This window comes from Caenorhabditis briggsae, assembly GCF_000004555.2.
Source record: "Caenorhabditis briggsae complete genome, chrX, whole genome shotgun sequence".
Classification (NCBI taxonomy): Eukaryota; Metazoa; Nematoda; class Chromadorea; order Rhabditida; family Rhabditidae; genus Caenorhabditis; species Caenorhabditis briggsae.
Genome location: NC_013491.2, coordinates 20,030,376 through 20,051,470, shown reverse-complemented (window position 1 = coordinate 20,051,470; position 21,095 = coordinate 20,030,376). Strand labels below are relative to the sequence as shown.

Sequence of the window (21,095 nt, the reverse complement as noted above, 5' to 3'; positions counted from 1 at the left end):
CTGGAGCAGTTTTCAAGAAGAGTACCTTCTCGACCTGGAGCCTGTAAATCACTTTGCTTCTCTCTCTCTCTCTCTCTCTCTCTCTCTCTATTTCAGTTTCCATGGCATGGTTTTCTTCCGCTTTCCATTATTCACAGCCTATTCCATCTCATTTTTCCATCAATACCATCCCTCTGATGATTCATGAAAATTCATGCGAGTCTGTGTTCCTTTCTCGCATCATTTTGTGTCTTTTCCCCTCCCTTAAACAATGGGAGCTGATATGGCGAGATGATGCGATTCATTGCTAAGCAAACAGAAAGAGGACCCAGGTCCCAAGAATAATGAATCACTATTTCGCATGAATCCTTGCTTTCGTTTCTTTTTTATCACTTTTTATCACTTAATGGTCTCTTGCATTTTTTGACAGCTCAGGCTTGTCCTTTCTGTGAGCTCTACTGATCCGTAACCTGATGTTCAGAATAATAAATTTAGTTTACGTTACAGTGACAGAAATCCTGAAAAAAGGGATGAGTTCATTCTAGAAATCTGCTTTCAAATTGATTTCTTATATTTTTCCGACATTAAATGACTCAGTTCTATGAATCGGCTGACGCTTCTTTGCTTTTTGTTCTTTCAAAATGGAAAATTCGAGATCAGTCTTCGAAAGTCGGCTCACAGACAAAATATGAGTGCAGTTCTGAACGAAGCAACACGCAATTCCGATATTTCTCATCTTCAATTTGTGATTAGAGGTTTTAAGCAGCGCGTAGATGTTTCGTAACCCCCAGAAAAATGAGATAAAGATATATTCAACGTTCCAAATCCAACCTTTATATTTATTCTTAATCCTAATCAATATTTTTTGACTTTTTGTTATTCTATGTTTTTTTTAACTTCTCCACTTGTTGGCAATCCTTCCTGGGACTCCGCCTCCCAGAAATAATGGAAGCAATATGTAAGAAAGCGATTATTCACAGATAAGCAAACAAAAGAATGGTACAGGTCCTAGAAAAACGGCTGACACATATCACATTAACTCTTGCTTCCCTTCCATTTGTCATTACTATCTCATGCGTCTCATGAGAGTTGTTGAGATACTGTACTCACTATTGTAGAAGGTACAAGCACTTTGCGCTAAATTATCTTGGTTCTTTCGAAAGATATAAAGTTATTGTAAACTGATAAAATGTTTATCATAATATCATCAACATTTTACTAGTTGACAAAATGTTGATATCTTACCCAGGAATCGAGATAATTGAGCTCATAATTGATGATTTTAGTGGCTTTCTCTTGGAGTAAATACGGTAACCACCCTTTCTGGGCACTTCAAGCTCAATTATCTCGGAACCTCCAAAAGATGTCGAAAATTTGTCAACTATTAAAATGTTGATGATATTATGATGAACATTTCATCAGTTTACAAAAACTTGATATCTCTTGAAAGAACCAATATAATTTAGCTCAAAGTTCATATATAGGGTGAGCTCCTATTAGAGAAAATACGGTACACGAAAGACTTCCTGAATCTTTTAAGGCATTTTATCATGTAGAATGTCTTCAGCATTTTTCGAATCACTTTCAAAATATTTTGAGACTTCAACACTCTTTCGTTTTGAGAGTGAATATCCTTGTGGATTTTCAGTAAAGAATAATACTCATTCCCGTGGAACATAAGATTCATTATCCTTTTTACTCTTTTTCTACTTTCTCTGCTTCGTCAAAAGATTCTTTAAGAATGAACCTTTGAGCTCTGCCTAAAATCTGCCCACATCAGTTTTCCTCCCTTTTCAAGCTTCCCCAACCTCGGGAAGAACTTTAAAACAGAAAGAGAGAGAGAGAGAGAGAGAGAGAGAAAGAGAGCTCAAGATTCGATCCTCTTCGCTAGATCGTAATCATCGGTGTCTCGAGATCTTGAATTCATGAATTTGACTCTTCAAAAAATACTTTTTAAAAACTTTCTCAACTTCACTGATAAGTTTCCTGAAAAATTATGCTCTTTGATAGCGCTTTAAACTTCATTATTTTTTCTAAATTTATTGTTTAGATCTACCATCTCTCGCAATTCTATTTCAATATATCTTTTCTCTTTTAATATATATCTTTTTGTGTTTTCCATCTTCTCTTGTTCTCACAAGTCCCAACACTCCCCAAAGTTTCAGTCTGTTGCTGATTTTTATTGATTTGAGCTTCGAAATTCTTGAAGCCAATCCACAGGTGGCGACCATACACAAATAGCAAAGCAAAGGGACAGGCCCTGCTTCGCGCATAGACCATTTTCTTCCTGCAGATGTTTTGAGAAAAGTAGGGGGTAGTGAGATTCGGACCTCTTTTTCTGTATATGCCCTTTTCTTGCTAAGATTTTTTATTGAAATTTTCAACAGCGTTTTCCTTCCCTCCGTTGTTTTGTCTACAGAATTATAAACTTTAAAGTTTGCAGTCTGTGAAAGCCGAAAACCCTGGAAATGGCCAACACCGTGCGAATCTCCTCCATTCGAACCGAAAACTTCCCACGCGGGAACCGACCATTGAATGTGGGATTTGGAACCAACTTTGCGGTGGTTCGAGGAGATAACGGGTCTGGAAAAACGACCCTCATCAAGGCCGTCGCCTTCGCCGCCCTCGATGTGAGTATTTGATTTTTTGAATTAAAAATAAAATTGAAAAACCTGCGAAAAAAAGACCTTAAAAAAGATTGGGGTACCCTAAAAATAAAAATAGGTAATTAACAGCCAAATGAGGTGTGATATGAAAATTTTGAATTTTGTTTTTCAAAACTGTAAATTATCTTTTAAGCCAAGGTACCGTATTTCCTGTATTAGAAGCCCATGGGCTTTTAAATTTCAACTTCTTTCTCAGGGTGGGGTTCTACTGAGGTGTGGTTCAACTAGAGGGTAAGCTTTTATTTTTCAATGATATATTTTCAAAAACATTTATTTTCAAAAATTCAGAAATTAGATCATTCGGAAGTTAAGAATTCTGAAAATCAGTGTTATGGAAAATTCGATATTTTCATTCTGCAATTTTAAATGTCAAAATTCCCAATTTAAATTTTGAGATTCCATGATCTGAAAAATCAAAATTCGAGAATTATGAAATTCCGGAAAAAAATTATGAGATTCTGAAAATCTGAAATTTAGAAATCAAATAATTCAGAAGTTGAGAAATTGTCAAGTCCTAAAGTCAAAGTTCCGAAAATTCTGGATTTTACGTTACTTTTTCTAATATTAGAGGGTTTCCATTTTTTGAAGCACCTCGCGGGAGGGGGGGGGGGACTTCTATTAGAGGTGGGGTACAAATAGAGGCGAGCTTTTTTTAGAGAAAATACGGCAAGTCTGATTTCCAGAATCCGATTCTAAAATTGTTTTTTTGAAAATGTTCAACACTATTTTATGAAAATGTCAATTTTTTTAAAAAATTGAATTCCTTCAAATTTTAAAAACACGAAAAAAAAATTGAAATTTGCTAAATTCCAAAATTTGGTCTTTTGAGAAAAGTATTTCCAATTCAATTATCTTCAATTTTTCCGTGAGGCGGCCGAAAAAATATTTTTAGTAATAAAAAATATTTTCAAAACAGAATATGAAAAAAGAAAGATAAAATGAAAATAATATTTTGGAAAATTCACCTGGTGGCGATGGGCCCCGTTTTCTTTCTAGAGCCTTTTTTCGTGCTGTTTCAAACTTTTTATATCATTGAACTGAAATAGAGCTATTCATTTTTAGAAGGACCTCCCGATCATTGGCCTTGAGAATAGCACTGTTGCTGTCTCATTCCGTAAAAATGGAGTAGAGACCACGTTCAAAAGGACGACGAAGCGCAGCATCAGTCGTTTCTCCATCAACGACGGCCGAGTCCAAAAGAGGACCTACCAGACCAGATTGCATGGTTTCATCAAGGCAGAGCATTTGAAGTTTTGCCTGGACTACAACCATCCAAAACGGCTGGATATGTCCAACCCTTCTCACCTCTTGAAGGTCGTGAAAGAGTGCATCGGAGAGGTATTTTCTATAAAAAGAGATCACTGATTAAAATCAAATGTGTTTCAGAACGAGAACCAGAGAGACTTGGCACGGTTTGTCAGTAGCATCTCTACTGGAGCAAACCGGCACTATAATAATGCCACCAGGGCGACTGGGCACGCCGTCAACCAGATGAACATCCGCTACAGCCACCCCACGGGACAACTGGTGATGACTGGCCCCCACGATGTACAGTCGATTTCTCTCTCCCACACAGAGAAAGAGATGATGAACCTCTTCGTCCGAATCGCACTGTGCGAGGTGGTGCACAATTCGATGTTGATGATGGACGGCTATGGTGCTTTATTGGATGCGACAGTGGAGCCGCAGGTGAGCTTGAATTTGAATGTTAAACGTCATAATCATGATAGGCATAATTAGGAAAATGAATTATGATATCCTAGTCTGATAAAAATTATTGTTTTTTTAGTGCTGTGAAAAATGTCTCGAAAAATGATTTTGGAAATTCTATAGCAGTATCGAACTAATAAGCATATTTTCCAGGTTCGCCGAGCCTGTCAACTAAAGACCGCTGGGGGATTCCAAATCATTCTGATGGGAAGCAGGGTGGAAGCACCAGAGATTATTGCCTTGTAATTAGACTACAGCCCCCACTTTTGTACCAAAGTAGTACCCAATATGTTCCGAATCCCTCCCCTTGTACCAAAATCTTCTCCTACCACGTTCCTTAATATTCTCGAGCATCTCCTGTTGTATTTTTTGCAATTCTGCCCGTTCTCTCGAATTTTTGCCTTCCAATTGTCTTCTCGAACCCTACACCGCCTTCTTTCCAAAAAAGCTTTAAATTCTCCTCTTTTTTACCTAATTATTTTTTACCTAATTATTCCCCCCCCCCCCCCAATTCCGTTTGAAATACTGTATCCATTGTCTCTCCCTGCATCGGTGTTACCCTTTTTCATGTGTTTTTTTCATCCCGAATGTCTTTGATGAAAAAAAAACCGTTTCTTTTTTTCAATAAACTAAAAATGACCAATCCGCTTCATGCATTCATTAAATACAAGGAACTCAGATGAGTTCACAATAAGGAAAAAGTAGAAAAACATTGATTTCCAGTAGAATCGAGAGCTATCAAAATTGAACAGCGGGGGAGGAGGGGCGAGAAAACGGTGAGAGGTGGGGAAAAACAGAAAAAGGAATTTAGAAAGGTGACATGATTACTGCTATTTTGATATTCACACTCAATGGCTAGAATTAGAAAGTGACAATTTTTTCGTCAAACCAATTACTGTAATTTGAGAGTTTCATCTTAAAATTTAAGGAGTTGAACGATAGCCCTAGAACTAGAATTCTGAAATCCTAACTAAGAATTTCTGTTTTCCGAATACCTAGCTATGTTTTGAAAGACTAGTTATCTTGAAACCATAAAGTGTTTTTTTCAATTACTGTTTTAGATACATAAAATTTATTATTTTCAACTAAAAATAGGTATTCTAAAGAATAGAACAGCCGCCACTTCGATATTCAGTTTTTTTTTCTGTTTCAGCGATTTTTTGAAAAATCAAAATGGAAATGAATGCTTACCAATACTTGTTCATTCCAACTAAGCTGCAAGAGCTGCAAGTCGATGACAAACGGGAATCCGAGCTGCTAAAGGAGGACGACGACGAGAACGAGCTGATGCTCATCGTGGAGTTGCAAGCAGTCGACGAACTTAGCGCCGAGGAGTTGCACATCGAAGCTGCCGGAGAAGAATAATAAGAAGAAGAATAACGGGTTCTCATTCTTCTAATTTTCTTCTTTATTCTTTTCTCGGTGTAGCTGGAGACCACGGAAGTTGAGGAGTAGCTGGGAACTTTTGAACTTGCAGTGTTATTTATTGAATCGCTTACTCTGACGGCAGACAGCTTGAGCCGGTGGTTGGCGACGACTCAATTGGGCTCGATGAGCGGTACGACTCCGATTTCGAACTGCAGGACGAATTTGAGCCGCGGGACGAAACCGCGGAGCGGGATGAACCCAAACTGCGGGAAGAGTCTGTGGAGCGGGATGAATGCGAACTGCAGGATGAATGTGTGGAGCGGGAACCGGTGGAATTAGATGAGCTTGACGAGCGCGCTCGGAACCGCACAGCTACGGACTAAGTACAGCAAAAACGAAGCGGGCGACTTTTTCCACACAATGAACTTGTCAATTAGATTGTCGATTAAATTTAAGGGCAGTATGGTATTAGATTGATTCTCAATTCTTCAAAAAACAAAAAATCACGTTTCTACCGTAAAACCTGTAACAGAAAGGCCTTTTCACTTTGAGCCTATTTTTCTCAATTTCTTTCAAAGATATATAAAAGCTGTCAACTAATAAATTGTTCATCTTGATATCAGAAATATTTTATCAGTTGACACATTTGTTATATCTTGCTTGAGAATTTAGATAATTGAGTTCAAAGTTGAAGGTTTAAGTGAGTTTCTATTAGAGGAAACACGGTAACCACCCTATCCGTGCAATTCAAGCTCAATTATCTTGCTTCTCCCAAAATATATCAATTTTTTGCCAACTAGTAAAATGTTAGTGACATCATGATAAGCATTTTATCTGCTGACAAAAACTTGATATCTTTCGAAAGAACCAAGATAATTGAGCTCAAGATTGACAGTAGGTAAGCTCTTCTATTACAGGTTCGATAAAAACAAAATCTTTCAATAAAAACAAAATCTTTGTGTTTTGTATAAAAAAGTCAAAACGAGTTCTGAAAGTCTTTCTTTGTTTTATTGAAATTGGAAGATTTCAACAAAAGTTTAGAGATTTTCACAGTTGTTTTAGTAATCAAAAATTCACTCTAATGGACCAGTTGAGGATTTTCCACATAATTATAAAATTATTAACTCACCTCAGGAAGTTTCTCTTCCTCCACTTTCTGCTCCGAATTCTCGAAATACTCAATGGAGGCGATGGTGGTGGTGGGCAAGGGATGTCGGTTTTGTGGAGCCACTGGCTGAAACAATACAAAATAAGCTCTATATTCTCTAAAAAGTATGCTCACAGTATCATTTTCCCTTCAGACTTGAGCACCACTTTTCTCCAGACAACATCGACAGCATTCATGACGACAGTAGTTACCTGAACAGTATAAATTCAAAAATTTAGAAATATACAAAACTAAATACAACGCAAAGTTTGAAAGTAGGAAAAATAAGTTATCGGAATATGAAAAATATTTTTTCGCGGGCTTTTTTGAATTCAAAAAATAGAGAGAGGTCGTGGATGAAGCGAGACACTCTAGAAAATCAAGGTCATTCTTGCTTCCTCAGTTTCAAAACATACAACTCGAGTGGTTATTAGAAAATGAGAGGTAATAGAGAAACAGAAAAACAATGTCTTGGGTTTGAATGGGAAATAGAGAATTAAGGGAAAATTGTGGGATTTTTGAAAACTGTAAAATGTGCATTTACACAAAAGTTGAAATTCAGAAATGGGGAATTCGAGTGAAAAAGATTTCAGGTCCGAGCAGTTCTTGTTTCTACTAATGTTCTGGTACCAAAATTGGAGGTGTGTGGTAGAAACTCCGGTGGCCGTGGTCAAAGGTCCCACAGCGACAACTACCATAACCTAAAAATTTTATTTTCTGGTTTAATTTTTTGCTCGTTTCAGTTTTCTGTTATTTTCCTTAAGGTTGGTATTTATCGTCGTGGGAGCTCTGACGCCGGTTTTTCTCTTTCACTGCTCAGATTTTTTGTATCAGAATAATTATTCGAATTTGCCAGAAATCAAACTTGAAAGTACAAAGCTCAAATAGGTAGTATCCGACTAATCAAAATATATACCAACTAATTATTAACAGAGACATTTGAAAATACTCTTTGGCGGGCTTTTCTTATTGGGAATAATTCAAAAAAACAAACGAAGGCTGGTAATGTCGAAGACAGACCATTTCAAAACATAGAAGGCCCGCCGATGTTTTTGCATTATTCGAAAAGAGGAAAAGATTTTTCCCGCCTTTACCTACGTGTCCCCGTTTTTGAATATGTCTACCGATGTTCAAAAAAAAAGAAAGAATTCGAAGAGGGTACGATAAGCAAACAAAAGAAGGGCACATGTTCTAGACTGCACAGTGGCACCACGAGGCATTAAATTTTATTTTTATTCCATCTCCCTTCGATCTTTTATCGCCTTGTGAAAAACTGATGAAGCTCTTGGAGATTACTTGTATGAAACAATTAGATAAAGATAAGAAAGAATTTGAGGGTGAACAATATTTCATGAGAGATGGACTTCTTTTTGTTTGCTTACCTGTAAAATGACCGACTTGTTCCTCTGAATAGGTGAAAAAAAGCGAGGAATGAAATGACCACCGGGTAAAACTTTATGAATTTTCGACGGGAGAGTACTGATGAAATATGAGATGTTACAGATTGGGAATATAGAAGAAGACGGATTATGCGATGATATCAAAACCAATGGAAACTGAACCTGATGCCCAGTAGTGACAAAAACTCATTCCAAGCTACCACAAGTTGGATCATTGAAAGGAAGTGATACTGTACCTTGTTGCTCTTGCGCAGAATTTACAAATCTGAAATATTTAGTTTATGAGAACATTCTCAGCTAGGATAATTTTACTGTCTAGTTTAGTGACTGCCAGCCAGTTGATCCACGCTTTAATGTCACCAACATTAGCCCAATACACAATCTCATTCATGACAAAGTTCCGCCAGAAGGAAATGTCTGAAAATCACAAATCCGGAAAGTATATCTAGCCTAAACTGTCGAATTTAGAGTCATTTCGTCTTTGAAAGTGCGCTACCGTAACCTGCGCTCTCACCGCGCGGATAGTGGCTGCTCACCTGCGCGCACCAATTTGCGGTCGGAAGCTCCAAGAATTTTGAGTCAGGCTTGTTCCAGATTTTGCATCAAAAACATTTAATCTGCACCATTTTCTTCCCTTTTCTGTTCTTGCCGATATTTCCCTTCTTATCTGTCTTTCCCGTCATATTTAGCCCTTTCTTTTTTCTTATTTCTTTAACATTGTCCTATGATCTTATTTTTTCCATTTTCATATAAATTTTTGTTCCAGCAGCGTAAACTACAAAATTTATTTTCGACGAATTACTGACGTTTTTTATTTTTCAGGTGTAATTTTCCAGGTGAAGACCCTGTTCTCCATTACCACATAATAATGATTTTGCACTTATATTTTAATTGCTCACGGTTACCTGGCACAACACGAATCATGCAACACTGTCGTTAATCCGATATTTATTTTCTCAGATGAGAGGAAAAACAATAATTGCTTCAATTAAAAGCAGAGTTTCATATTAAAAGCAGTTTCATAATTGAAAGCAGAGTTTCGAAATCGCACGGGAAATTCTTATATGGTTTCGAAGTACCTTATCAAGTCTTTTCAAAGCATGATTAGATGTCACAAGACACTATTCGAATCCGCGAAACTCTAAAGGAAGTTTTCGGGAAAGAGTTTTAAAATGTAGTGGTAACTATACCGGCACTCTTCTAGAATCACGGAACAAAAAAACACAGAACGTAAAAATCACGGAACGAAAAAAAACACGGAACGAAAAATAAAATCACGGAACGAAAATTTTGTGTAATCCAAAACTTGCTAGGACCTTCATTCAAGTACTATCCTGAGATCTAACCTTGACATTACATTTTCTTTTCTCAGTATCCAAAATGACACCCGAAATGTGGTATATTGTCCTTAAGGTACACTAGTTGATAGTGTACATGGTTAATAGGTTACATAGGGCCTTTCCCAGATGTTCTGAGGATCATGGGACATATGAGAGTTAGATTAGAGGCTGCGACGAGCAGAGTTATTAAACTTGCCGTCGTTTTGGGTGTCCCACATGAAGGAAACACCATGATTCAGCCTAAGCCTATAATTGAAGAAATCTTTTCTAATTCAAAATTAGTCTTATTGGAACAAAATATTGGTTCGAACGGAATAAGAATAGTCTGATGTAGCTTTAAACTGAATTTTCAGATGTTCTACAGGTCCTATGTAACCTGTTAACTAGCGTATCTTAAGAAATTGATAAACCCTTTTTTAGTATACTTTTGGGTATTGGAAAAAGTAAAATTGATGCCAAATTAGTATTACGGATACTACTTGTCCAAGTGAAAAAGATAGTAATTTTTTGGATTACTGAAGATTTTCGTTCCGTGATTTTATTTTTTGTTCCACGGTTTTTTTCGTTCCCTGATTCTAGAATAGTGCCTTTTTATATCATCCATTTTTAATCACAGCAAAAAATTGCTTTATTAAAATATGTATAAGTTGTATCTTTCACTTCTCGATGTTCTTTTTGGTTACATTACAATAAAATTTTTTAGATTCCGAATGGTTTTGCTCCTCTAAAATTGTTATTTTGTCTCATATACTTGTCGGAATGAATTTCTTGCTCTCCAATTTTTGTACCTAAGCATATTTGACGTTTTTACATAACTCAAACTTCCTTTTTTACCACAGAAACTACTTTTTTCTCTTTTTCTCATTCCTTGCTTTTTGTATTCGAGATTCTTTCATCCGATGTTATCTGAAGATTGAGAAATTTCGTATAATCAGAATATTTGTATAATGCTTTTTTTTCTACTAACGCATATTTTGAAGAACAAGCTAAATCAGATGTTACCAATCTTCAAGAAAAAATGTTTTTTGTCAATTCTTCCAGCGGAAATTACCAAGTAGGCTCGCCCCGTCGCTCGTGTGGTTATCACACGGAAACTAAGCTTGAGCATTACCGAGCACACAATAATTTAGAATCTCTCTGTTGGAAGTGTGAACTAATTATGGGGTACAGTCAAAGGTGGAAACCGAAGGAGATTTTCCTCCTCACAAGCTACCCCTCGAAATTTCGTAATCCTACTTTCAAAATATATTTTCGAATTTCTAGTTAAGAAGATAAATCTGGTTTATAAATGACTACAGAGTTCAATATAGCAAAATACACAAGATTATAAAGATTGGACAAATATACAGTAGATTATACAGTAGGTTTCGAACACCTAAACATTTGAATTGTTATATGTACAAAAAAAAGCAAGAGAACGTTCAATACAGCAACATTTACAAGGTTATACAGATTGGAGAATATATAGATTAGGTTGAACAGAAATTTTCAAACATCTAGAACATCGAATCTTGATCTGTTCTATGTACAAAAAAAGGGCGCACATCGGTTTAGTGAATAATTATAAGCAGAAACATATGCGAGGATAAAAAAAGGTAGAGTAGAGAGCTAGCGCGAAGTAGAAGTTGAAAAAGACAAGAATATTTACATTCGATGGTAAGATTGTCGTTTTTAGGTACGATGTGAGAGTTGTAGAAGAAGTTGTAAAAGAAATAGATGTGAATAGTTGTAAAACTTGTAGTCCAATACAAGATACTTGGGAGATTCATCTGGGTGTTCACTTCTTTTTGTTTCTTTTCTCTGCTCTCAAACTGAAAATTATTAACTTTCATTCCAATCGTTTCATATATTATATTACCTTCTCTCGGTTGCAACGTTTTTTCTTTTCTTGTTTGTCGTGTCATCGCTTCGAATGATAAAATCTCGCCTACTGAGCCATCGATATTCATCAGGAAACTCTGAAAAATAGGTACGTCTTTCTTGAAAATACTGACCAAACTCACGTATTCCATACTCTGTTCGCTGATTCTCAATAGTGCTGATTCTGCACAAAATTTCTCTTTTCCTAATGGTGAACTTTTTGAACTGAAACTTGTTTTCGACTTAAAAAATCAAAAATAGGAAATCTTACCATTCCACTTTTGTAATCTGGATTGAATTCGACTCTGAGCGTTTCTTTGGAGAATGGACTTTCTTGGAAACGAACCTAGAATTGTGTTTTGCCTACAATATATTTCTCGCATAATCGACTCACGGTCAAATCAACACGTTCATGAATTTTGTCCACTCTGGCCTCACACCATCCTTTTGCGGCTGATTTTGCACTGACAAGTGTTCCAACACGAATTTCTTCAGACGAATCCTGGAATAGAAATTAATAAGCTACCAGAACAATAAAACATACGCGTACCATCTTTTTTCAATGAAGAAGACACAAATACTCTACTTTGTTGTTTTGTTGTGCAGCTTCGCATACGACTAGTCACCTGATATACGCTACCTACCTCTCTGAGAATGTGGGCGGGCTCCATTTTACTTATATATACCTATGGCAGAATCGAAGAAGAATTTCGCCCAGGGCTCATTAGTTAGGATAGGGATTATCTCGGCCTAGCGGAAAGCGTCAAATTGTCCCCTGCTGGGAATATACCCTATATTTAGAGTGCCTCGTTTTGATATAGCTGCTTGTGATGGCGGAGGAAAGAATTTTCATCGAAGAGAAAATACAAAAAATTGCAAGAATGATAGTAACAATTTTCAAAGCCAGGTGTAGGGACTACACTAGCCCAAAGGTGGAAGTCTATAATATTCAAGTCGTGTGGATATCCTGGAAAATCTCACACTCAAAATACAACGACTGACGCGGTGAGAAAAATCTATTATTTCAGAAATTCAAGAAGGAAAGCACTGAGGCTCACGTGTTTTTTCGCAAACTTTTCATTTGGCAGAAATTTTATGATAAAAATTTTATTGATTCAGAAAAATGAAAAAAAAAAGTTTTTTGATCAGAAAAAAATTTTTCATTCCGCATTATTTTTTCTGGTTGTCGAAGAGGTTTTAATTCGAATCATGATTTTTCAGGTAAACCAAAAAATTTATACTCAAGATTCTTCAAATTGAAAACACATCTACAAACAGTATTGTCGGAATAATAAAACTGCGACCTGCGTGTATGCAGACTCAGTGCAAAACACTCTGCTTCTTGTACTAAGTCACAATTCACGGCTCCCATGCCGTGAATTGTGAGCTGGGAAAGCATTTGAAATTCTCGAAATCTCATGTGATCTTCCAATTATATGGTTTCCTGTAGAAGATGTTAAAAAGTGATGAACTGACAAAATTTTGATTATAATATAAGACACGATTCGTTAATTGGCTACTTCTTTATGGATTTCCCAGAAACCGAGATAAATTAAAGTTGACGGTTAGGATGTCCATGCTATTGGAGTGTCTACGGTATTTGTACTTCTTGCTCATTGTGAGTTGCCTTCTAGAATCGAGGTACTCAAAACCAAAAAAATAACCATGATTATTTCACATGTTTTTCCACAATATAGACTATAGGTCAACCAAATCATCTTTTTCGAAATGGTCATAGACTCTGCAGTGTTCCCACAATTTACATGTCTGCGAGATCTGTATTGTTGGCTTTGAAATAGTTTTGCAAAACTGTATAAAAGTACGGGTCGGCAGACAGAAGACTAAATTTGAAGATCTTCAATCTTTTCAAAATATTCTTGTTTGAAATGTCTGGAATTTTTGAGTGCCACTCAGTGACAGAGTAAGTTCTAGATTATCCAAACCATAACTTTTTTTAAACAAATAATTTAAGAACACTCCCTAAATGGATCTACTACCAATTTCCCAAAGAAATGCTATCTGGAATCTTAGTGGGCGGAGCCACCGGTTGTATGAATGCAATTGTCACTTTTCCTGCAGACTATGTGAAAACTCAAATGCAATTAATTGGGAAGTCGAATGGTAGTAGATTTTCCAGACCATTTGATTGTGTTAGAGAAACTATAAGAGCTCATGGAATTGCTGGGCTTTATAAGGGGTTGCCTATTGTTGTAAGCGGAAAATGTGCAGCAATGTCGTGCAGGTATTAAAACACATTACAGTAAGCTGAAATATAAAATAATTCATTTTCAGGTTCGGGACTTCTGAACTTCTGAAAAGTCAGATATCTGATGAAAATGGAGCATTATCTCACTCTCAAAAAGTTCTCTGTGGACTGGCCGCCGGCTTAGCTGAAGCAGTTTTTGTCGTCACTCCATTCGAGACTCTAAAAGTGAAATTCATTCAAGACCAAGGTTCCCAGCATCCAAAATATCACGGAATTTCTCATGAAACCAGAGTTATACTAAAAACAGAAGGGCTTCTTGGTGTCTACAAAGGTGTGGGAGCTACAACTCTAAAGGTTGGCTGTGATCAGATGATGCGATTTGTCGCCATGGAACACCTGAAAGAATTCTACAAAAGTGGAGATAACACAAAAGGAATATCAAAGCCTATGCTAGGAATCATGGGTGCTGTTGCCGGTGCATTGACCGTTTTTGCAAATACCCCCATTGATGTGGTTAAAACTAGAATGCAAAGTCACGAGGGTGGAGAGTTCAGAAATTCTTTCCATTGTGCTCGAACGATTTGGAGAGAGAACAAGTTTGCAGGGTAACAAGTTTCTCTTGATTAGTATAAAATATTGATTCTCAGATTCTATAAAGGAACAACTCCCCGACTCTCCAGAGCTTGTCTAGAGGTGGCTTTGACTCAGATGCTTTATGATTTCTTCTCTAAACAATTCGAATATTACTGGGTTAAATAAAAATGCGTTTTTGTATTTCTATGTATATTTTCGTTAGATGAATTTTCTAGAAAATAAGTTTGTTAAATATGTATATGAACAGAATTTTTGTTTGTCCGTCTGCTTGGAAATATACATGAAATACTTGCGAACTTACCGTGATGACTGTAATAGAAGGTCAGTATTCACTTGCTTTTTGAGCTCAATTGTCACGATTCCTGGAAAAAAATATCAAAATTTTGTTGACTAATAAAATACTGGTAGTATTCTAATGGTTAATTAATCAGTTGAATTTTTTAATTTCTTTTGAAGGAACTGAGATAATTGAGGGCAAAGTGCTGGTGTAAGGTGGGCTTATATTAAGGCAAACCGTCAACTTTGGGCGTGTAGTTTTCTTTGGGCGTGTAGTTTTCATATTTTTGATATCTCTCACAGAAATTGAGATAATTGAGCTCAAAGTCCACGTATACAGGAGGGCTTCTATTAGAGAAAACCAACAACTTTGAGCTTAATTATCTCAATTCCTATAGAAGAAATTAAATATTTGTCCACTGATAAAATATTTATCACAGTGTCACCAACATTTTTGTAGTAAACAGATTTTTGATATCTTTCGAAAACGTTGAGATCATTGAACTGAAAGTGTAAAATTAGATGGCACTTTACGGAATATTCATTCAATAGCTAAACTTTAAGAACAACAATGAAACATGAAGGATCTAATCCCTGTTGAAAGTTATGGACAAATTTCTGAAACCAAATTTCGAAATACAGTTTCGTGAATCATAAGTTCGCAAAAAGGATAATATGATGGACTTGGCAGATGTGTGACATTTCAACTGATAAAAAAACTCGATGCTCTATTCGAAATATGAACAGCTGTGTGTTCCTGAAAAAGAATACTGCCGTGCATCGAGTATATCTCATTTTCATTTTCAAACAGATATTGAGTTCAATAATGACTTTCAAATCTCAACCTTCTTCTTTTGTACCTAATTCGGAAGCTAATTGTCATGAGAGCGAGAAAAGAACAAATTTGACAGTTTGTCAGTTGGTTGGTTCAAAAGCAGATATCTTTGCAAACGAGATTTTTGTTTTTAGGTAGACTTCTACAACAAGAAGTTTGTCATTGAGGAAGAAATAGACGTGCTGGTAAGTGAATGGGAATGCTCGAAAAATAGCTTCTAGCGAGGAAGAATCTAAAATAAAGGACTTGCTCAAATAGGAGCCCACCCTATACGTGCATTTTGAGCTCAATTAGCTCAGTTCCTCCAAAAGATGTAAAAAGTTTGAAAGTGCACGTGTAGGATTGATATTCTACAGAGTGGCCGATAATGATAGGACGTTTTTTTTTGAGAGCTCCTTGGCCCGGCGCCAAAGAATAATTTTGAAAACTTTCGAAACTAATAGAAAATAGGGTCCCTCTATAAGCAATGATTTATATCATTTGGTATCATTTTGTTTTTTGTTCAGGATTATGAAGACTTCTCCACACCAACCCATGATCGCGACTTTTCTCGAGATGGGGTGCACGTGTTGATGTGGCTAGAAGACTTGGAGTTTCTTCATCAGGTGTCCGAAATGTTTTTGAAAATATCCAAAAGGATCAGAGGAACCTACTAAAACAAAAATTAAGACCACCATCAACTTTGAACATTCACCAGACTCGGGGGATTTCAAACGTTAAATTGAGCAAAAAAATGGGTTTTAGCCTTGGTATTGCATGGTCCAGGGTTCAAAAAATCGGAAAATAGGATTTAAACACTTGCAGTTACCGTATCTACCGCAAACTGTTCCTTTCTTATACATCCGGGGCCTGCAGACGCGAAAAATGCAAAAAACTATTTTCACACCTCCACCTGCGGCGGGTGTCAGACGAGATCTAGGGTGACGTAATAAGTTTCCCTGATGAAACTCTTCCGAACCGTCGGGATCAGGGACAATTGTTACCAAAAGATGACAACGAATCTCCTGAACGTATTTTATCTTCAAATTGCCTAAAAATTTCAAAGTTTGGGATAGAATCACGGCAACCAATACCAATTTTTTGGTTTTTGGTGAAAATCAGCTCGCAGGTCTACCGAACGACAGTTTTGATGCATAATTTGTTGTCCTGGGCCACTCAGCAGTTTGTTGGACATATTTAAAACCATCTGTAAAACTCAGCACCGTCTTGTAGATCGAAATCTACAATTGCGGTCTTAGACGCTCATTTTCCTAGAAAACTCGGCTACGATTGGTGGCCCTCTAACTCCACGGATTTCAGTCCGATGGACTTTAATGTATGGATTCTTTTAAAGAACAAGATCTCAGGAACCTCCTACTGTTTTTTGGACTTCCTGTAAAGTCCATTTCAGAAGTTCTAGGGCGACTTTGACGTCAACTACAGTCGCCGCACAGCCAAATTTTTTATCATGCGTTTGGAGGCTTCTGTCAAAGCTCGTGGTTCTAATCATGACTACTTGTTATAAAACTAAAATTCTTACATATTTTGAATATTTTGATAAAGTTATTACAGTTATAAAACGTTTTTCTAAAAAATGGGAGATGTTTAGAAACGTCCTATCATTATCGGCCACCCTGTGTACGAGATAAAAAACTTGAAATTTTTAGCCATTCTTTGAATCAAAAAACAGTCTTTTCTATCCCCCAAAAACTATGCTATCATTAAAAAATTTAAATTTTTCAGAAACAGATGGATGCTGAATCTGTTAGCTCGAGACTCAAAACTCTGAACACACTGAAACGTTGCGTGGATTACCTCATCTATCTCGGCGAGATGGACTTCGATAAAGAGACTTTCGATATCGTGAGAGAGCTTCACACTCGCTTTATTGCTCTCTATTCACAGCTTTAGGATTCTTTCTGGAACTTTTATATAGTTGTCATATTTTCAGCTAAGTGTTGTTAATAAACTTTACTCGTTATTTTTGCAACCAAGATTCAAAATCGCAGACAGTGCTCATTCAAGTTATATTTTCCTCTAAATTTTATTTTTTTTCTTTCTCCTCTTTTTTTTGTCAGGACAATCGACAGAAAATGGTCGATTTGTTTTTCAAAATCTATGCAGTGGATATAATCTTCTTCCAATTTTTTCCTCTTACAATTCAATCATTGCGTCTTCCTCACTAAAAGAGTAACCTACTCGTTTCCTGAATCACGTAGCACTCTTATTCCCGTTTGGTGAAACTGAGTTGAAAGAGGATGCTTCTATTAAAAGATCCATTAGTTATTGGGAAAGAAAATCAACCGATCCGGGGAACACCCTACCGATTACTTCCTCTAGAGCGAGTCTGAATGGTTCAGAAAAAAGATCAAACGCAATTGCATTGAAAAAAGTTGTGCTCGTAGTGAGCTTTCAACAATTCCAAGAATAATTTTAAAAAATTTTGAACAACATATTTGTATATAAAATTTGATAATTAATCCCTCATAACATATTAAAAAGAAATAAAGATTTCGAAAGAGAATTGAAAAAATAAGAAAAGTTCTCCTTCAAAGCAGGTAACGAGATGTCTGACTTCGTAAATGAAACAAAAAGGCAAAAGTGAAAAAAGGGATGGGCCGAAAAAGAGGAAAAGAGAGAGAAATGGGAAAAAAGGATATTGCAGGCTGAGAGCCTCGAGGTAGAAAAAAGAATTTGGATTTTTAATCTTGTATACAAATTGATTTAAAGGCTCAGTGGACTGTTTGTGTTTTGAAATGCAGTCTCATGACACGTTCAGTCCGAAATAGATATTACACCTGAATTACATTAGCACCCATAATTAATTCTATGCGTACTGTCCACATAAGAAATTTATTTATCAGTTTTCCTTGATACAGGGATGTGCGCTCAAATTTACATCACGAATTTTAGAGAACGTCACATTTTGCAAACTCATGAAATTTGTAAATAAAAATTACATTTGCGATACAAATGGAAAAATAACTTTGCACAAATGCCCTGAAAAAACATTCATTCACTTTTAACGGTTTTTACCAATTAAATTTCACGACTCTCGTAAAATTTTACGAGTACCAAATCATCCACAATTTATTATCTTTTTTAATTCGTCAAATTCGTGAACTTAAAATCACATCCCTGTTACTGACTATTTTTCTCCATAGTGCTACAGTAAACAGAGCATTGTACCTCTCCAACAGTCAGTGAGAAAAGGAAAGGTATCGAAAATACAGCACACATGTCATTCAAATTGTCAAATTTTTCCCGTGAGTAAAATTCTAGATAATCTAGTCTTGTATGTCGTGTGCAACTACCTGTCCGATAAAATCATCAAGAGCAAAAAATAGGTCGGGAGTTTAGGTGTAATGACGATAAAAATCTATGGGAAACAACAGAACAAAAGAAATAACGAAATTAAAGTTCAGATTTTATGAAACAAAAAATTGAAAAACAATGATAGAAAACTGTAATTTCAATAGTGGGAAAAATGAGACCGTCAAAGGCGGTGTGCGGTAAAATTTTTTATTGCTCTATTTTGTGCAGAAATCTATGTAGATTCCCATAAAAGTAAACAAAAAATTGGAAAAATCCGAAGTGTTAACTGGTGGCTGAGTGAAGAAGCCGGAGTTTTCTAGTCCATCCGGTGAGAAGAAGAGCTCGAATTAAAATTTATTTTGATTTTCATTTATTTTCATATTTTTCCAAGTTTTTCAAGGGGTATTCTTCATGAGTTCAGTTCTACAAATTTTTCAGAGAAAGTTTCCTTGCTGACACGTCACAACGTCTCTAACCACATTGTCTCCCATTTCTCCATAGTGTTTGTTTCCCAAGAGTAGAACTAATCAAATAGTACCCTTGCAATGTGCTAATTGTTCATTATCGTCATTTTTTATCCCACTAAACGTTGGTGCATCTGCCACAGTGTGCAGAAAGACCTATTGAAGGGCCTATTGAAAGCCTAGATACACATCGCACATGACATACGGGCCTAGATTATCAACAATTTCCCTCCCAGGAAGAATCGATATTAGCTAGTATAAAAGACACGTACCTTGCCTTTACGTCATCGTCACTCTTAAGACCTGTTCATTCACAGTATCTACGTCTCGCTGTTTCCTCCCTGTTTTTTCGAACCCTCACGATGACAACGAATACCTCTGACCCAAAAATGCTGATGTCTGATGAAGAAATTGAAGTTATTGAAGGCAAGATGAAATCCCTTGGAACCCTTTTAGAACACCCTGTAAGTGAATTTTAATGTATTTTTGTGACATGAAAACTGATTTTTCAGAGAAATGAGTTGCCCGAACTGCAACCAAGTATCCGGAATCTGTGTGACTTCTTTAGTGCGTTTCTTATGTGCAAAAGTCTTCCTTACAGACCGGTAAAATCTGCAAAACGTGTTTTCAAAACCGAACATTTATTTTTCAGAAAGATAGACAGAAGTTTGAAACGGGTATGACGAAGATTAAGTTGTTGGAAGATTTGCTAATCCGTGTCGTGCTTAGAGGAGAGACGGTATCTGGAGTTTTAAACGAGAGAAGGCGGCAAGCTGTTACTGTTTGACGTTTTACTTTTTTTTACAATATTTTTTCACATTTCTAATTTCTTTTTGTTTCCATTTTCAAAGTTAATTTTTTGAAGTACAAAAAAAAACCAAAAAATAAGGAATAAAATCTTTAAAATATTAAGAGGAAATTTTTTCAGGTACGGTCCGGTCTGGTTCGGCCAAGGGGCCCGGCTCTTTCTCGTTCAGAAACGTTCGACAATTTTTCCGAGTTTTTGATTTGATAGAAATTTGGTATATTTTTTATTTATTGGAAAATGAAAAAAAAAGCTACAGTAAACCCGAGCCGGGCCGAGCCTCAACACTTTTGAAAAAGCCCGACTCGGCCCGGCCTAGCCAAAAAAATAGACTACATATTCCCCAATAATTACATCGCCATCCGATTAACATTTGTCTAGTAGATCCATCCGTGAAGATTATTCATCTCCCTCCCCTCGTCTCTCCCATCCGCAGATAGCACGAGTGTAGTTGTAACGGTACTCCAAGTACTTGTAGATGGTGATGAACGGCTTGGCTGAATATTCCAGACAGCTTCTGCAGCATGTACTGCATTTCTCCTTGGCCGACACTTCTGGATCGCTGCTGCCGAATGGACGGATCCTGGAAAGCTGCGTTTCGAAGAAAAATTCGAAATACTGTATCCCGCGAACCCTCAGAACCCTCAACTTTGAGCTTATTTATCTCTATTCTTGTAAAAGATAGAAAACATTTATCGACTAATAAAACTTTTATCATAATATGATGAACATTTTACCAGTGACCATTTTTGTGTATCTGTGACAAAAACCGAGATAAATCGGCTCAAAGTTAAAAGATTTTTGGGTGATTACGGAATCTGTAATCTACTTACTCAGCATCCTGTATTCCTGGCTGAGAAGTGATGACACTTCCTGGAATTGGAGCGTAGCTGGATTGTTTCACCATCTTCTTGGGAAAATCGAAGAGAAGAACAAAAAAGGAAAATGGGAAAAATGTAGAATCGAAGGGCTCTCCGTCGAGTGGCTGTTGACTAGATGTTTCTAGGCAACCTGTAGTCGTTATTCGTCGTTTTACGACGTTCTCGGCCTTAGAAACCGAAGAGAGATTTATGGATGTCGTTGTCAAAAATTTTTGGGAATGGTAGAATTCTTTGTGCCTCTTTTTCGAAATTTTAGCCTACCAACAAAAA

At 36.6% G+C, this 21,095-nt stretch overlaps 7 protein-coding genes across 7 annotated transcripts; 4 read left to right on the top strand and 3 right to left on the bottom strand.

The window, feature by feature from the left end:
* Positions 1-2,447: 2,447 nt before the first annotated feature.
* CBG28106 lies at positions 2,448-4,601 on the top strand (the record flags this gene model as incomplete). Its single annotated transcript, XM_045240654.1, has 4 exons — positions 2,448-2,609; positions 3,708-3,983; positions 4,032-4,334; positions 4,509-4,601. The coding sequence occupies 4 exons, from the start codon at positions 2,448-2,450 to the stop codon at positions 4,599-4,601; spliced, it is 834 nt and encodes a 277-aa protein (XP_045098692.1).
* Positions 4,602-5,216: 615 nt separating this feature from the next.
* CBG28105 lies at positions 5,217-7,067 on the bottom strand (the record flags this gene model as incomplete). The annotated part of the gene is made up of 4 exons (XM_045240653.1): positions 5,217-5,250; positions 5,547-5,810; positions 6,853-6,957; positions 7,006-7,067. The coding sequence occupies 4 exons, from the start codon at positions 7,065-7,067 to the stop codon at positions 5,217-5,219; spliced, it is 465 nt and encodes a 154-aa protein (XP_045098691.1).
* Positions 7,068-11,387: 4,320 nt separating this feature from the next.
* CBG28104 lies at positions 11,388-12,023 on the bottom strand (the record flags this gene model as incomplete). The annotated part of the gene is made up of 6 exons (XM_045240652.1): positions 11,388-11,421; positions 11,469-11,568; positions 11,614-11,695; positions 11,742-11,816; positions 11,865-11,972; positions 12,021-12,023. The coding sequence occupies 6 exons, from the start codon at positions 12,021-12,023 to the stop codon at positions 11,388-11,390; spliced, it is 402 nt and encodes a 133-aa protein (XP_045098690.1).
* A 1,333-nt stretch (positions 12,024-13,356) lies between these two features.
* CBG07280 lies at positions 13,357-14,435 on the top strand (the record flags this gene model as incomplete). The annotated part of the gene is made up of 4 exons (XM_002645604.1): positions 13,357-13,391; positions 13,443-13,712; positions 13,763-14,281; positions 14,324-14,435. The coding sequence occupies 4 exons, from the start codon at positions 13,357-13,359 to the stop codon at positions 14,433-14,435; spliced, it is 936 nt and encodes a 311-aa protein (XP_002645650.1).
* Positions 14,436-15,285: 850 nt separating this feature from the next.
* Positions 15,286-17,401, top strand: CBG28103 (the record flags this gene model as incomplete). The annotated part of the gene is made up of 2 exons (XM_045240651.1): positions 15,286-15,468; positions 17,312-17,401. The coding sequence occupies 2 exons, from the start codon at positions 15,286-15,288 to the stop codon at positions 17,399-17,401; spliced, it is 273 nt and encodes a 90-aa protein (XP_045098689.1).
* Positions 17,402-19,528: 2,127 nt separating this feature from the next.
* CBG07282 lies at positions 19,529-19,926 on the top strand (the record flags this gene model as incomplete). The annotated part of the gene is made up of 3 exons (XM_002645605.2): positions 19,529-19,603; positions 19,652-19,744; positions 19,792-19,926. 3 exons carry the CDS (start codon positions 19,529-19,531, stop codon positions 19,924-19,926), a joined length of 303 nt encoding a protein of 100 aa, XP_002645651.2.
* A 417-nt stretch (positions 19,927-20,343) lies between these two features.
* On the bottom strand, positions 20,344-20,851 carry CBG28102 (the record flags this gene model as incomplete). The annotated part of the gene is made up of 2 exons (XM_045240650.1): positions 20,344-20,527; positions 20,778-20,851. 2 exons carry the CDS (start codon positions 20,849-20,851, stop codon positions 20,344-20,346), a joined length of 258 nt encoding a protein of 85 aa, XP_045098688.1.
* Between the last annotated feature and the right edge of the window lie 244 nt (positions 20,852-21,095).